At 39.1% G+C, this 15,244-nt stretch overlaps 1 protein-coding gene across 2 annotated transcripts; it reads left to right on the forward strand.

The window, feature by feature from the left end:
* Positions 1-3,306: 3,306 nt before the first annotated feature.
* Positions 3,307-10,658, forward strand: LOC145434435 (uncharacterized). 2 transcript variants are annotated; one of them, XM_080311783.1, is made up of 7 exons: positions 3,307-4,019; positions 5,198-5,347; positions 5,423-5,662; positions 5,725-5,793; positions 5,855-6,147; positions 7,142-7,313; positions 10,171-10,658. In XM_080311783.1, the coding sequence occupies exons 2-7, from the start codon at positions 5,224-5,226 to the stop codon at positions 10,176-10,178; spliced, it is 906 nt and encodes a 301-aa protein (XP_080167909.1). In that variant the 5' UTR covers positions 3,307-4,019; positions 5,198-5,223; the 3' UTR covers positions 10,179-10,658. The 2 variants fall into 2 exon arrangements, with proteins under 2 accessions (XP_080167909.1, XP_080167908.1); XM_080311782.1 differs by having other exon boundaries at positions 3,311-4,019; positions 5,725-5,799.
* Positions 10,659-15,244: the final 4,586 nt, after the last annotated feature.

The following is a 15,244-nucleotide window of genomic DNA, read 5'->3' on the forward strand; positions in this document are numbered from 1 at the left end:
TTGCATCTTGTGTTCCAAGAAATGAGGCAAAAGCCTCAACACAAGCATGTGGGGTTTTCACCCATTCCACAAACTGGAGCCTCCGAGACCTTTGTGTCAGCTCTCACAAACGATTTCTGCCAGCAAGCATTTTTCACTCACGAAAAATACGCTGTATTTTGGATAGGAGTGCAGAACAGATTTTAAAACCTGGCCATCCAAGCACTAGTAGACGTTCTTGTACAAAGCCTAACAACATTGTTTGGCCGAGGAGGGTTTTAGTGAAATAGTTGAGATCAAAACGAGCGAAAAAATTGCTTTTTTAATGTAACACTTTGACAGCATAAGCTGCATAATAGCCAATTTGTTGCACATCTGAACCAAATGTTGTTAAGTATCATCAGCTTCTTTTAGTATAGTAATTTTCGATTAGTTTGTGCGAATGAAATTTATTTTCCAAAAAAATAGCGAATGGAGCTCAAAAAGGTAGAAAAGCACTGGTCTAGGCGATTCCAATATATATTTCGAGTTTTCGACGGCGGGAGTGATTGGTAGCCTATCGCATTGATCAGTACCAAAGAAGTAGCCCTAGGTTTCAGAAAGGTTGTTGACCCCTGCTATATATGGAACCGAAGTAGCTTGCGGCTGTGAATAGCAAAAAGGATAAGCATGCACCCTTGGATTAGGCTCACTTAACAGAATCAGTGTATTATGTTGTCAAGGGTGTAGGAGTTTCGAGTAAACGTTTAAAGGGTGTACCACGACGAAAAGGGTTGAAGAGCACTGCTATATAGCCTACATTATACACTGTACAAGTGTACAGTGTACAGCTTGCATATAAAAAATTCTTATTCCACTCTCTGTAGTATCCCAATCACTAAAGAATTGTTTGAAGGTGACGATAATTGTGTTTATGATCTATAACAGGGGTGGGCAACCTGCGGGCACTCAAGGAAATATGTGCGGGCGTGGACACGTAATTCAATTAATATTTACTGGCGGCCGTCGACATTAAAATTGAATTTACGACTTGACTCCCGAATTTTTGATAGAATAATTATTCTTTGAGAGATTTAATTGATCTCGGAATTTTCTTCGGGCTACGCGCGATTCAGTGTTATTTCATTTTTCGATTTTAATGGGGCAGCGCCATTTGCAATCTGAGCCCCAGAGTGCAGATGCAAACAACGGAACGAAATGTTGCACACCGTATAGAAAACTTCTAACTTGGAATCGTGTGCTTCTCAAAAAAGAAATTTGTTTCTGTTACGTTTGGGAGGCTTCAATATCTTACACTCAGGGCATGGTATGGTATGGAACGAAATTTCGGTATGGAATATGGAAGAGTGCAAGTATGGTATGGCATGGAAATTTCCCAAGTATGGTATGGAATGTTCTTTCCATACTTCCATACTTTTTCCATACTTTGGCAGTTTTGCCAGAATCATGACAATGATCAGTGGCGGCTCGTCCTATAGGGCAACTGGGGCATTGCCCCACCTAAAATTCTGTTCAATAACAATTTAACCATTTATAGACGCACAGCAATCAATATATACCGAGATCACAGCGAAACCCGCGTTCTTCTTGTGCTTTCGCTTGCAAACGCCCATACATAGCGAAGTCTCTGCGAAAATCGAATTCTCTTCTGTGTTTTCGCTTTGTGAATGCCTAGCCGGGGCTTGCCCCGGTAGCGCTCATAACAAGCTTTCACTATCTATTCTCTCAAAGCCGCGCACAATAAAGAAACGGTGATATACTCTCTCCTATTCGTAAACTGGCCGAGCAACCGGGGCAAATATGCTTGCTCGCCCCTAAGGTGTGATGTAACAATCGTATCTATATCTGAACTCGGTTACCGTAATATGCGTTGAGTCGACCTTTGCTGGAATAGGTCGATTTTGACGGTGTTTCGCACCATGATATTTCTTGAAACTTGGTACGATATGTCGTGAAGGTAGTATTTAACACTGCTCCAAGTTTCAGGCTTGCTACTTAAAGATAATGGTAGTAATTCCGTTTCCGAAGTTCAGTGTGTGCTGATCTATCATGTACATAGTAAAGCAAACAGATTTTACTCAAAAGCCGGTATTGGTCTCCATTGATTTTGACGATGTTCTATACCGAGATCGGTCATGACATTTGGCACGATAAGTGTTAGTATCGACCGCTGTAACAAGTTTTAAGTTTGTCACTGAACTATGTGGGTGGTAATTTCGTTTCCAAAGTCGAGTAAGAGCTGACTCTTCATTTATCGCCAACAAATTTACGCAAAAGCCGTTATTGGTCTCTATTGATTTCAACGATGTTCCATACCTAGATCTGTCATGAGCTTTCGCACGGTATGTCTGGATTTTAGTATCGAACACGGTGCCAACCCAGCAAACACTAGATGTCTTTTGAACCTGTCAGGATATCTTTTTCTTGTCCAGCCAGGTTCAAATCATATCTTGTGCATGCTTTGTGCTGGAGCACGACTTAAATATATCTTTTTCGTCTCCAGTCATGTTCAAATCATATCTTTGTGCAAACCTTGTGCTGAAGCACGACTTAAATATATCTTGTTCTTGTCCAGTCAAGTCCAAATCGTATCTTATCCATACCTTGTGCTGAAGCACGAATTAACTATATCTTTTTCTTGTCCAGTCAAGTCCAAATCATATCTTGTTCATACCTTGTGCGCTGAAACACGACATCAATATATCTTGTTCTTGTCCAGTCAAGTCCAAATCATATCTTGTCCATACCTTGTGCTGAAGCACGGCTTAAATATATCTTGTTCTTGTCCAGTCAAGTCCAAATCATATCTTGTCCATACCTTGTGCTGAAGCACGACTTAAATATATCTTGTTCTTGTCAAGTCAAGTCCGAATCAACGTAGCTACTTTGTAAATTGCTATGTGCATACTTTGTGCTGAACCACAACTTTTCTTGGCCAAATTTTGTCGAATGCTGAAAATATATTTGTTAGGAATATATAATTCGATTATTGCTTACTATTATGGTAGAGTGGTGTTTATAAATGTACAGTAGATTATATTGAACTTTTACTCTCATGGGGCAATTAATCACCTGTGTCACTTCACTACCGTATGTTCCACCTAGTGTCACGCTCTTTCTTGCAATTTTGCAGACTAAAATTAAATATCATATTAGCCCTCATCCTCGCGCTCCGCCACCTCCGCTGCTTTCGGTGGTTGGGTTGTATTTGATTGGAATTGGTCGGTTCCCAAATTTTGGAAGGAAATTTGAAAGTCTGCAGAATCCGGCTGGAGAATTTCCGGTTCTGCGTCCAAAAAACTTCTGCCAAAATCATAATTTCGTATTTAAGATGATAATTAAGAATGTTGCCAAAATCTGACTGTCGAAATAAATTCAGAATCCGCATCCAGTCCGGCTGAAATCCTGCTACGACTCCGGCTTCTGATCCGGAGTGTAAACGAGAGGTTATTTCTCCCTTGCGAGTTCAGATAAGTTTCGGCGCGAAATACTGGCAGACAAAGCGCTCTCGTAATGGAGGCTTACAGCTACGCAGTCGTATGTTAGGTTTAGTTGCGTTCTGGAATTAATCGTGGTAAATTAAGGCTCAACCATCCATATTCCTTCAGAGGATTACTGAAAACTGAACTGTAGATGGTAATTTATATATGCTTGATACGAAACATAGGTATATAGTGTATGGTATAATGTCACAAAGTATAGAACTTGGTTTGCACTTTTGCGAATATCATATAAGCTATTGTGACAGTGCTGGATTATATAATATCATCAGATGGTGGTCGCTAAAATCATTCATTGTGATCGAATGTTCTTGTACTTTTGTCTATATTAGTGTAGTGGTAGCTCAGCTACAACGTGGTAATGCCCAGATATAAAATAAGACGGGGGAAGCACAGACGTAGGCAGTACCAGAAAGAGTGGCTACGGTTCAAGCGAGCTAGAACCGCCGATTTGACGGGACGGATCGTTTCATCATCATCAAGTGAAATATGACACGGGCAATTGGACTCTGTACAAAATACGTATCAAATTCTCATCCGGTAAGTCAACTCATAATTTGTGAAGGTTTACCGTTACTCATTACCAGTGTTGGGTTGACTTGAATCATGACAAAAATGAGACTGTAGCATGTAGCTATACCAGTGATTCCCAACCGCAGCCTCAAGCTAGCCATCTTGCGTCCCCCACAAAAATTTAAAGAAATCGATTTATGATATAAAATAAAATTTATATTTATAAAATTCTCTTGCTTAGCTTGGAGTCTGGAGTTGTTAATTAGGATTGCAGAAAAGTTCTGAGTAGAGTGCTAACGTTATGTCACTAGTGTATAGGTATTGATAACTAATCTACGAATAGATGTACAGCACGTGACTCACGGTTGAATACGCCGAGGCAAAACCCAGCAGCAGTTCTCGATTTTACTCTATTATGTTAACTTTTTCTTGATCTAAAGCAGTCACGAATTCGTGCGGCCCGAACTATACTCTGAAATTCTAAATTTGGCCCTTACACCGAAAAAGGTTGGGAACGACTAAGCTATATATACAGTTACTTGCGTACACTACAAAAAAAAATCAGACAAATTTGGTCTCGATGTCTCAAATCGATTTTTTACAAAAAAAAGTCTTAAAGACCAATTAGTCTTACCAATTACATTCTGTCTCAAATCGATTTTTTACAAAAAAGTCTTAAAGACCAATTAGTCTTACCAAGTACTTTATGTCTCAAAAGTAAGCCAGAAATTGATCGAAAATAGTAGCAGTGCCTTGGGGGCATCCTTTTCAATGTTAGGGGTCTGAGCGGAGGAGGGGAAGGGCGAGAGAGACCAGAAATTGCAGTGTTGAGATGATTCTGTACTAAGTTTACAAGATATTCACTAGATATAGTTATCAAGGTACATGCCACTTACTACTCACGTGTACTATTCAGATCAATATATATGGTTGTCTGAGTCGAAAATAGCATTTATGGTGAGTGGGTAAAATGAGACCAAATCATCCTCATTTCTTAAATTTGAGACCAAATTTGTCTAATTTTTTTTTGTAGTGTACAGTATTTCATTAGCAGTTCTACGTTTGCGTGAGCAATACAATATCGTTTTTTACGAGTTTGTACGAGTTTTCAAAGTTGAGTAATTCTAGATCTAGTTGCGCTGTTTAAAAATCCAGTAGTTTGATAAATCTGGAATCTTACCATCTATATTATCCATCTGTTTTAGATGTATGGGACAAGGCCTTTCGTGATATGAGGGCAGTTGCAGACAATAGTAGCTTGCCCTCCGCTTCAGATAAGGACCTACAACGGTCTAACCGAAAACGTCAGCCGCCAAAAATTTTTTTGGATAATTCCATGTCATCTGATGATCAAGGTATAGCCTACACTGTTATTCTGACTTATATGCTATACACAGAAGTGACATATGTATAACTTTCATACTTTGTAGATGATGCTGTTCCTTCAAAGAAAAAATGTAATCCAAGTATTCAGACACCAGGCATGCCTATACCAACTCCAAGAGTGCGGTCACCTCCTGATTCTGGCGATGAAAGTGTGACAAGCAAGAGTGCGCTTGTTGATGATGCTTCAAATGCAAGTTTGCCATCATCAAGTGAGGAGATTATTCAAGAACAGGATGACCCCAACATTGAATGTAGCGGCCAGTTGCAGGGAATCAACCAATGCAGTAAGCTCCTAACACTTTGATTCATTCTCGAATTTAAGTAATAGAGTCGCTCTATTTTCCAGACGATCCTTCATTTGTAAGCAATGTTGAACTGCAAAATTCTGATTGTCAACAACAAGGCCTATCACAAAGTAATTGTAAGTTTATCGCATATGATCAATCCAGTTTTCTTGAATTCAAATAATTTTTTAGCTGCTCCATGTTCTTCATCAACTCCAACATCTGCACACAGTGACCACTCTATTTCTTTGATGCGTAAAGACATCAAGTTGCAGATGAACCACATGATGGACCTCAGCTCCAAGCAGATGAACCAGATGATGGATCTAATTAAAGGTCACATCATCAACGATTCAAAAAATAAACACAGTACAACAGCCCCAATCTTGCTTGAAGATCTTATTGAAAACCCCTATCAAACCGTATCTCAGCTGGAACAACTGGAAAAGAACTTGACTGACGGTGATTGCAAGAAGTCTAAACTGGTATGATTTTGTCGATTAGAGCAAACTTAGCCGGACTATCTAACCCAGGGGCGGGCAGCATACGGCCCACGAAGTGATTTTGTCCGGCCCGCCGACAGTTTTCTGTCCTACATGATAATGCGGCCCCAGTTTGCCGAGATTCCCCACTAATTCCTTACTACGTCAAATTTTAGTGACTGTATGTTATTATATGTGTGTATGCGCAGCGTTGCGAGAGTGGAGCTTACGCGTGAGTTCGTCGAAGCGAGAAGACTTGCATTATCGGCATTTACGATGCAATCAAACCTAATGTGGTCTGTGGTAATCATGATTTTTGTCGACTACAATGGTCAGCAGGCTGATATTTCCTATTTTTGATTCCGTAACCGCCGACTTGTAGCACGGCACACTTCTAGGCTTTTGTAAGGCACCGGTTATGCCAGGGGCGCCAACTCAAAATGGGTCTCTGGCCACTTTTCAAATTTGGTAGAGGACGTAGGCCGCGTGAATTCAATATCGAGATTGCAATTATGACAATGTTACTCTCAAATCCACATTGTATTCGCCATTATCGGCGAGAAATGGCTTTGAAGGGACATTGCTGTCGTTAAAATACATTCATTAAATACGATATATTCCTTGTATATGTGAATAAATGGGCGAATAATGCATCGATTCAGCAATCCGGTGCCAAGTGCTTCATTTTCCTATATCCGGCCCGCCGACTGGAGAAGTTGCCTGCCCCTGATCTAACCTCTCGTCAAGATCAACGTTCCATCGAGTTATTTGATGTCTATGCATGCGCGTAGCCAGAGGGGGGTTTGGGGGTATAATCGTCACTTATGCATGTACTTTACCATAATGAATTGATGCTATATTAGTGAATTTGAAAAATATCGAAACCCTGCCATATTATTTTTAAAAAACCCTACTTATTTTTGGGCTGATCTAGTTATTTTTCATTCTGGTACACACCACTATCGTAAGGCAGCGTCATTTGTATTTTGTACTACAGGTATCTGCTTTGAAAGGACTTCACGGTGAACAATTGGCTTCAACGGTCAGAAATATCATGACAAGCATAGCTGTAAAAGATGTGTGGCAGTTGTTCAGCCTAAAAGGTCAAAGAAGCAAAAATGGACAAAAAAGAAGTTTTCAAAATTTTACTCTTTACAAGACTATTAAACGTAAGTTGTTACTGATATTACAATCGCGATTACAAAACCATCGATAACAATGTCTTCGAGAGCATTTTTACAGAGTTAGGGTATTTTGCTTTCCCTTGTGCCAATAATCCATCACTCATTTCAAACTCCTTTCAATTCACAATTCTACACGGGAAGCAAGTTCATCCTCAACTGGTCGCATTCGTACCGTGTGGGGGGCTGAGATTGCTATTGCCTGACCCATGTTCCCTCTAAGCTGCACATAGGGCTCTTCAAAAATTACTTAATTTCTAAAATCGTACTGGCTACTTGATAAAATTGTTAGGTCACCTAATTTAAGCCTACACACAAAATTTTGTTCAATTCCAGCCAGTAACCGCTTTGCTACAGGAGAAGAAACTTTTTCTTTATTATATAAAAATGAATAATGAAAAATTTGAAATTTCCTGTTCTCCCCATGAAAGTGTTAGGCTGTCTATAGAAACGATGCTAACCAAATTTGGTTCAATTCCAACCAGTGGAAGCGGAGTTATTGCTGTCGAAAAATTGTGATTTGGATATAATAGTATTTACGGTGAGCACAACTATAATAAATAAACAAAGAATCGGTCACCGTAAATACTATTTTATTCAAATCCAAATTTTTCGATGGCAATAACCCCTCTTCCACTGGTTGGAATTGAACCAAATTTGGTGAGCATCGTTTCTATAGACCAGGGGTGGGCAAACTTTTGAGCTCGCAGGCCGCATTCGACATCTGAATCCATTCGCGGGCCGCACTATATAAAATTGGGATTATAAACCAAAACGCAATAATGGTATTTGATTATATAGTGAGGACGTGTAGATGCTTATTTAAAACAAACCAAGCATTTCGTTGATGATATCGTACATCCGCCAGAAACAGTCGCGAGATTTCATAGGCTGGTCGACCTCAACAACCAATTTGTCAAAACTATAGGGATGAAAGTCGGTGGTACCGATTCTTAAAATAGGATATAAATTTAAATCTGTCGGCAGCGATCGGTTCATAGATTTGTTAATTCCACTTTGGTTCAGTTCCTGGATACACAATGCTGACAGCATCATAACCATGTTAGCTTCCAACACGCTTCTACTGTGTGTGGATAAAATATAAATACCCTAATTCTACGCATACAGAGAACGAATCTAGCTAAGACAAGCGCGAATCGTTTTTCATAAGAACATCACTGAAAAAATTGAAACTGTCGCGCCAGACATTTAACACAAAAAATAATCTAGGAAGTATTTACCTTAGAACAGTAGTTTTCAAACTTTTCCCCCTTACGATGGTGAAAGTTTACGTGTCCCCTTTATCGTCATATCACAAAACGCAACCAGGATGCGAGCAAACCTAACGGGTAGTTTGATGGCATGGAAGGCTACGACTGTGGATGAGAGATTTTTAAATATTAAATTGAGACTAAATGCAGAACAACAACTGTAAATTGGATGGAAATCGTGCGGGGCGCGAAAAATTTTTTCAGTTGATCTCAGCTTCGCGCCCTTCTTAAGATGCTTTCACCCCCTCAAGGTGGGCGCGCCCACCAGTTTGAGAACCACTTCCTTAAAAATATCATGGTGAAATATACTAAAAAGTTTAATCAAGTCCCTGTAATAATTCGATTTTTAGTATGCATTTCATCAATATTTTTAAAAAGTTTCTTTAGACTCTCGCGGGCCGCACAGAACGGGCCGTAGTTTGCCCTCCCCTGCTATAGACAGTCTAACACTTTCATGGGGTGAACAGAAAATTTTCAAATTTTTTACTATTTAATTTTATATAATAAATAGAAACTTTCTTCTCATGTAGCAAAGCGGTTATTGGCTGGAATTGAACCAAATTTTGTGTGTAGGCTTAAATTAGGTGACCTAACAATTTTATTAAGTAGCCAGTAAGATTTGAGAAAAAAGTCATTTTTGAAGAGCCCTACTGCACATGTGCGCAATTGCACAGTGCTTAGTTAGTCTCTGCGCACAGAAAAAATCTGAAGTGATGTCATTTTTTAGTCGTTATGCACTACTGTCGAAGGGACCGCGCAGTGAGTCGGTGAGTGTGCGCAGACTCGTCAAAAATTAGAGGGAACATTGGGTTGGCTATTTCGGTGGCGAACAAGATGCATGACAAATATGGCTCAATTCCAACGTGTAGAAGTCAAATCATTGAGATACAAAATTAGGGATGTGAAACTTCGCTGGTATATATATTAGGTACATTTTACAGCTTGCTATAGTATCCCGTTCACCAAAGAAATGTTTGAAGCTGGCCCAGAACGATAACGGTGAGTTATACGATCTTCCAGGGCCGTCACACTCCGAACACACAATTAGGGGAGCTCGACTGGACCCAAAATTACTTTGTTGGTCGTCTGTTGAAGTAGATTTTTGTCGTGCTTTGCGCGATTTTTTGTCCCTGTAGGTCTACATTTAAATATGATTAGTAAGATAAAAAGGTGCTTATAATAAATATGCAAATTGGCGGCGGCGATTACCCCACATTGAAAAGGACTGCGACTCTACTCTGTGGTAAGAGATGGGTCTCAAGAACATTTTCAAACCTGACAATGGGCCACGTCCAAAAGATGTCTGAAAACCCCTGGCTCATTAGCTTCTATATGTTGGAATTAAGCCAAATTTGGCTCGCAGAGTTAAATCGATAATTTCGTCGAAGTAGATGGTAAAGTTTGACTTGGCTGTCACACTTCACCAAGTTCGTCGTGACTTCCTAAAGACGGTTCGGAATCCTTGGATGAATGTGACTTGACATGACCGTCCCACATTACTCACAACCAAACACATATAATGACTTTTGCTCTACTGCTAATCAATCAAAGTAATCAATTCATTTATGTTATAGGACGATGATAAAGTCGAAAACAGGAGCAAGACTGTTATCGAGGAGGCAGAAGATTCCGATACCGATAACATGGACTAATGCTAATGCATAAATATTTGCTGAAGTGATTGCACAGTTCTGTATCAAGGCCCAATTCTTGCTAACGTATTTTCTTCATCCATGTTTTTTTTTCGTGTTTTGTACTGATTTCATACAGAACGGAAAGCCATATACATGCTGATTTTTAAAAATGGCGATTAGTTTTCCTTCTGAACAGAAAGGCCTACCTCTTGCTGCCTACTTCTTGCTAACGTATGTTGTGTTAGGGACTGTTATTTTACCTTCATTCTTCATCCATTTTTATTCCAATTTTTCATCAAGGTCTAGTCCTGTGCATTTTTTTTGTATTTTGACTTGTCTTCGTCGAGGTCTAGTCCAGTGCATTTTTTTGTATTTTGAACTGGTACAATACAGAACAAGAAGCCATACATGATTTGTAAAACTGACGATTCGTATTCGTTCATGTGTGAAGTGCATCATATAGCAGGTTTAGCCAACCAGGGTTCAGGGTCACACAGGGTCGAGTTGTACAAAAAATATCTTATCGAATATCGTTAAGGATGTTTACCAGGATATCTTTGAGGATGTCCCTCAGAATATCTTTGAGGATGTTTATCAGGATATCTTTGAGAATGTCCATCAGGATATCTTTGAGGATGTCCTACAGGACATCTTATATATATCCATTTCTGTCGACAAATGTATATATTTTGCACATCTTTGAAGGACATCTTTTGAACTCATGGAAGATATTTAAAAAATATCTTTAATAAGTTTTGTGTTTGCTGGGAAGTCTTAAAGTTGACACTCAATGATTGAGGCAGTTATTTCGTTTTCGAGGTCGAGTATGGTAGAGATGCGCGCTGATCTGATACTTAATCTACCTACGTCATTGCGGATCTCACGCAATAGCCGGTGTCGGTCTGTGCTAATCTATAGTCTGCGTTCCATAACGAGATCGGTGATGATATTTCCAATGGTATATCTCGATGATCGCATGAAACAGCTGACCAAGATTCTCGGTTTGCATTCAAATATTCACATAATTTTATGTTCCCCAATGTCCATTTCACTGTGAAATTGTGGCCTTCAAACCATTTGCTTACAATCCCCTGTCAAATGCGATAGCTATTTCATTTTCGATGTCGGCTAACAGCTGATCATTCGATCAGCCTATTCCTCGATCTATTTTACTCAAAGTTCGGTGTTCGTCTGTTTGTATTGATTTTGACAGTGTACCATACCGGAATGGGTTATGAGATTGCGTATGCTACTTCTCGATGATTTCTTGTAACAGTATACTAAGTTACGGCTTTTATTCATGTATTTATTGATTAGTATATTTTCCAACGGCGATTTCGCAGCAGACTTATAGACTGTAAGCCGTATGTGTTGTGTCACAGTCTCCAGTTTCAAGGCTAAAATGTCCTATGATGTTCCGAGACCGAAGTTCCGAGGCTGCTGTCCTTATTCTTCAAATACCATTCAAATTGATGTTCTGGATTCAATATGACAGGCCCAATCTATGAGATAACAATTGCGTATGTGTCCGAACTCGTTGACCTTTCCAGTTAGGCTTACGCAATCTCTCGAGTTCTAGTCATTGGAATGAGTCAGGTCAAGTCAAGTGCGAACATGAATCGTATTGAATCTTTGCTCCGTACGGCTAATTCCATTATAATTCAACAAATTTTTTGAGATTTGTAATGCATACTCTCAGAATTGTCCAATATTTACATATGTTGTTCTTTTTTGAATTCCAAGTCTATTTAAAAAAAAAATTGAAAAATGTTCAGCGGTTCAAAAGATATTGCAATTTAAAATCCTCTCGTCACTAGGTGGCGCTACTTTCAAAAATCTTTGAAATCGATATTTTTCGCTCAAATGATGGTAGAGAACCAATTAAAATGTCCAAATAACCAATTCTGGGGCCAAGGAATTCAATAAAACCAACTGTATCGCCCTAAAATCAATGAAAAAAAAGTTACAGATGAAAAAAAAAATGGGGGGGACGGGCTTGAAAATGTCTGTAGGATACGGCCTACACAAAAAAAAATTCTTGTGAAATGTGCTTTTAAGGAGTATGGTTTATAAAAAGCTTGATTTTAAATTTCACATTTATTCCACCGTGAAATATGCATTACATAAAAATTTCATGGTCCCAACCCATATCCCTGCTCACCGTAAATACTATTATTACCAGTCAGATATATCAATAAATTTATCCGTTTAACCTCTCGCGGCGGTTAAAATCACTATTGTCGGGAAATTCATGTGAGCATCATAAAGTTACTTTTTTACGTTGGAAAACGCCATTGTGACGTCATGTTGATAAAAGTCGCTCGCAGCCCTTGCCCCACCACCCGATATTGTCACGAGCCGCCACTGACAATGATCCTACTTCCGATTTGTCAAATTGATGGCATTCCTCTGAAAATCGCTCACTGTCATGTTCATATCTCAAATTGCGATTTATCACTCACCCACCTCGGTCGACATCTATTTGAAGACAACAGAGTAGCGCTACACGCATATGAAGGAAAATAATGTTAATAATGAATACCCAAATAAAATAAAATCTAAATATCATAAAAACGAATGATATTCGACCGATGTCGTGATACAACTTGCATTTCGCTTATCGTAACTTCCACTCCGTAAACTACCAAGGTTGTTATAAAATCGTAGATTCAGAGAATGTAAAAGTTACATGAATATTTTTATCCATTTTTTGAACTTTGAAATAATTTTCTGCGCTTTGGTAGGATGATCATCACGCATAATCTATTTGATATAACCATCATTGTAATTCAAAAATATGTAGCTTGCCTTGGAGCGACGTTGTGATATGCCAGCCTCCAACACGCATTAAACTTCATGAAATTTGGTTGTCTCTGATAAAAGAATAGACTGACACACTGATCTTGGCTAATGATTATAGTGTGTTGGCCACAGATTGGCGGGAAAATGGACACTTGATCCGCTGTACCAAAATGACTGTAGTGATGTAAATTTATATTCTAAGATATATTCTAATGCAGTGGGGTTTTCTGGTCGGGTACAGACTCACTTGTGTAAAAAAAATCACATTATTAACCTCGTTTATTGAACGTCTGTATGAAATGCCGATCGTATCTCTAATATTTAGGCCTGTTAGCTCATTTGCAATTCGTATTATCAGTGCCTCCAATCAGCGAGAATCGACTGGACAGCGGCACGCGATCTCCCGCATATACGTTGTTATTCAGTCGCATGCGAAATGGTGTGATTGAAATCACCAGATTCGTTATAATAAGAGTTCATATATGTATGTGAATATGTATTCAGGGAGATCGCGGACTCTCTAATTGATAGCATAGCCGGAGTCGTTACAGATGACATGACATATTTCTTTCCGAGTTATGTAGCGTGCGAAAGTGTAGCTTAGGGCGGCTTCTATCCAACAGCAGGAAGTTCATCTGGCCCATGCATTGTTTGCCATTTACACATGTAAATTGATGCTATACCTCGCTACGTTTGGAAATATTTCAAACCCTTCCTATTTTTCTGTCGGCCTAAACATACGTTTGACGGAGGCGCAACATTGCGTTTACGGTTACCAGTTCTCTGCTTATTTATTTCATTGTGTGCTGTTCGATTCTGGGGGTCTTAACTTTCACCAATAGCAAGTCTTTACAAAACAAAGTCTTACCAAATTTTATTGGATGGAGCAATTTTAATGGGTGGAAATATAGATTTCAGGTTGTGGGGAATAAAGAAAAGGGTCGGGAACCAAAAATTTTCTAATTTCACAATACCTTTGGTTTATGTAATTTTGTAAATGATGTTACTGCTAGCAGTCAGTTACACACTAGAATTACATGAAATGAGATTCTGTTGTGATCTCGTGTCTCGTGTGTAAGGCCTATATAGTATACATTTCGTCTTCGATGATTAGGCAACATACATTGCTGGCGACCTATGATATAAAGAAACTGGGGATATCATTGGTGCATCATGGCTGTTTAAATGGATAATTTCATCCAAAATAATTACAACAAAAATGCTACAACATTTCCACACATCAAAAATAGAATATCACTTGAGAGGTTGGCAAGTTACGAAAGTATGGAAAAAGTATCAAATATGGTATTGAAGAATGTGGCTATGGTATGGAAAATTGTCAAGTATGGTATGGAACGATTAGACGGGTATGGAGTATGGAAAATTCCTATTCCATCCCATATCATACCATGCCCTGCTTACACTAAACCGACAATCCTTATGGGAGGTCAAGCAATAACAGTATGCAACAAAGTGACTCTGTAGACTACTTGCCGCTAAGTCTCTTCAGAGTTGGACGAAAAGTTTTATGTTATCGTATAATTCGATAACATGAATATATTTTTGAGCTATTAACATAAAAAATATAACTAAACTTTCACTAACTCTACTATGTCCCAAATAGCTCTGTGGCTCACCTCAAAAAGCTCCTGTGAACAACCAGTGGCCCACTGGCACCGCCATGGCTAACCGTTTAAGAGCCCCTGGTCTAGAATATAGAATAATCGAAACAAATTAAGTCGTCACTTTGACGAAATATAAATCATCAAGTTCGCTTGTGACGACTATATATGAGCTGATTTGGTGGATTCGGCATGTATTCTTCGCGATTGGGCAGATGTTAACTTGAAAAAAGCATAGGCACTTTTCCTAGCGGCCTCGTTATCAGTGACGTGCGGTCAGGGGAGGCAAGTGAGGCAGTGCCTCACCTGTCGGCAGGATGAGTAAAGGCAAATTGTGAAAACCTTCGATGATTATTGATATTTACCGTCGATGTTCATGAATAACTAAATTTGAACATTTTTTCATCCAACATCACCAATTTTCATATTTATTGTTCAAAAATACAACGCGAAAGAAGAAGTGATGCACTGGTGACGCCCGCGTGGGTCGTGCCGAACATGCGACAATGCGATTCATCATAAGCAGCTCAGAATTCGTAATAACGTGTATCAATCCAATGCTATTGTCGCACCGATTCAGAAAATCCGAA

The sequence above is a fragment of the Botryllus schlosseri genome, chromosome 2 (assembly GCF_051294905.1).
Source record: "Botryllus schlosseri isolate E-star chromosome 2, Bs_hap1, whole genome shotgun sequence".
Lineage (NCBI taxonomy): Eukaryota > Metazoa > Chordata > Ascidiacea > Stolidobranchia > Styelidae > Botryllus > Botryllus schlosseri.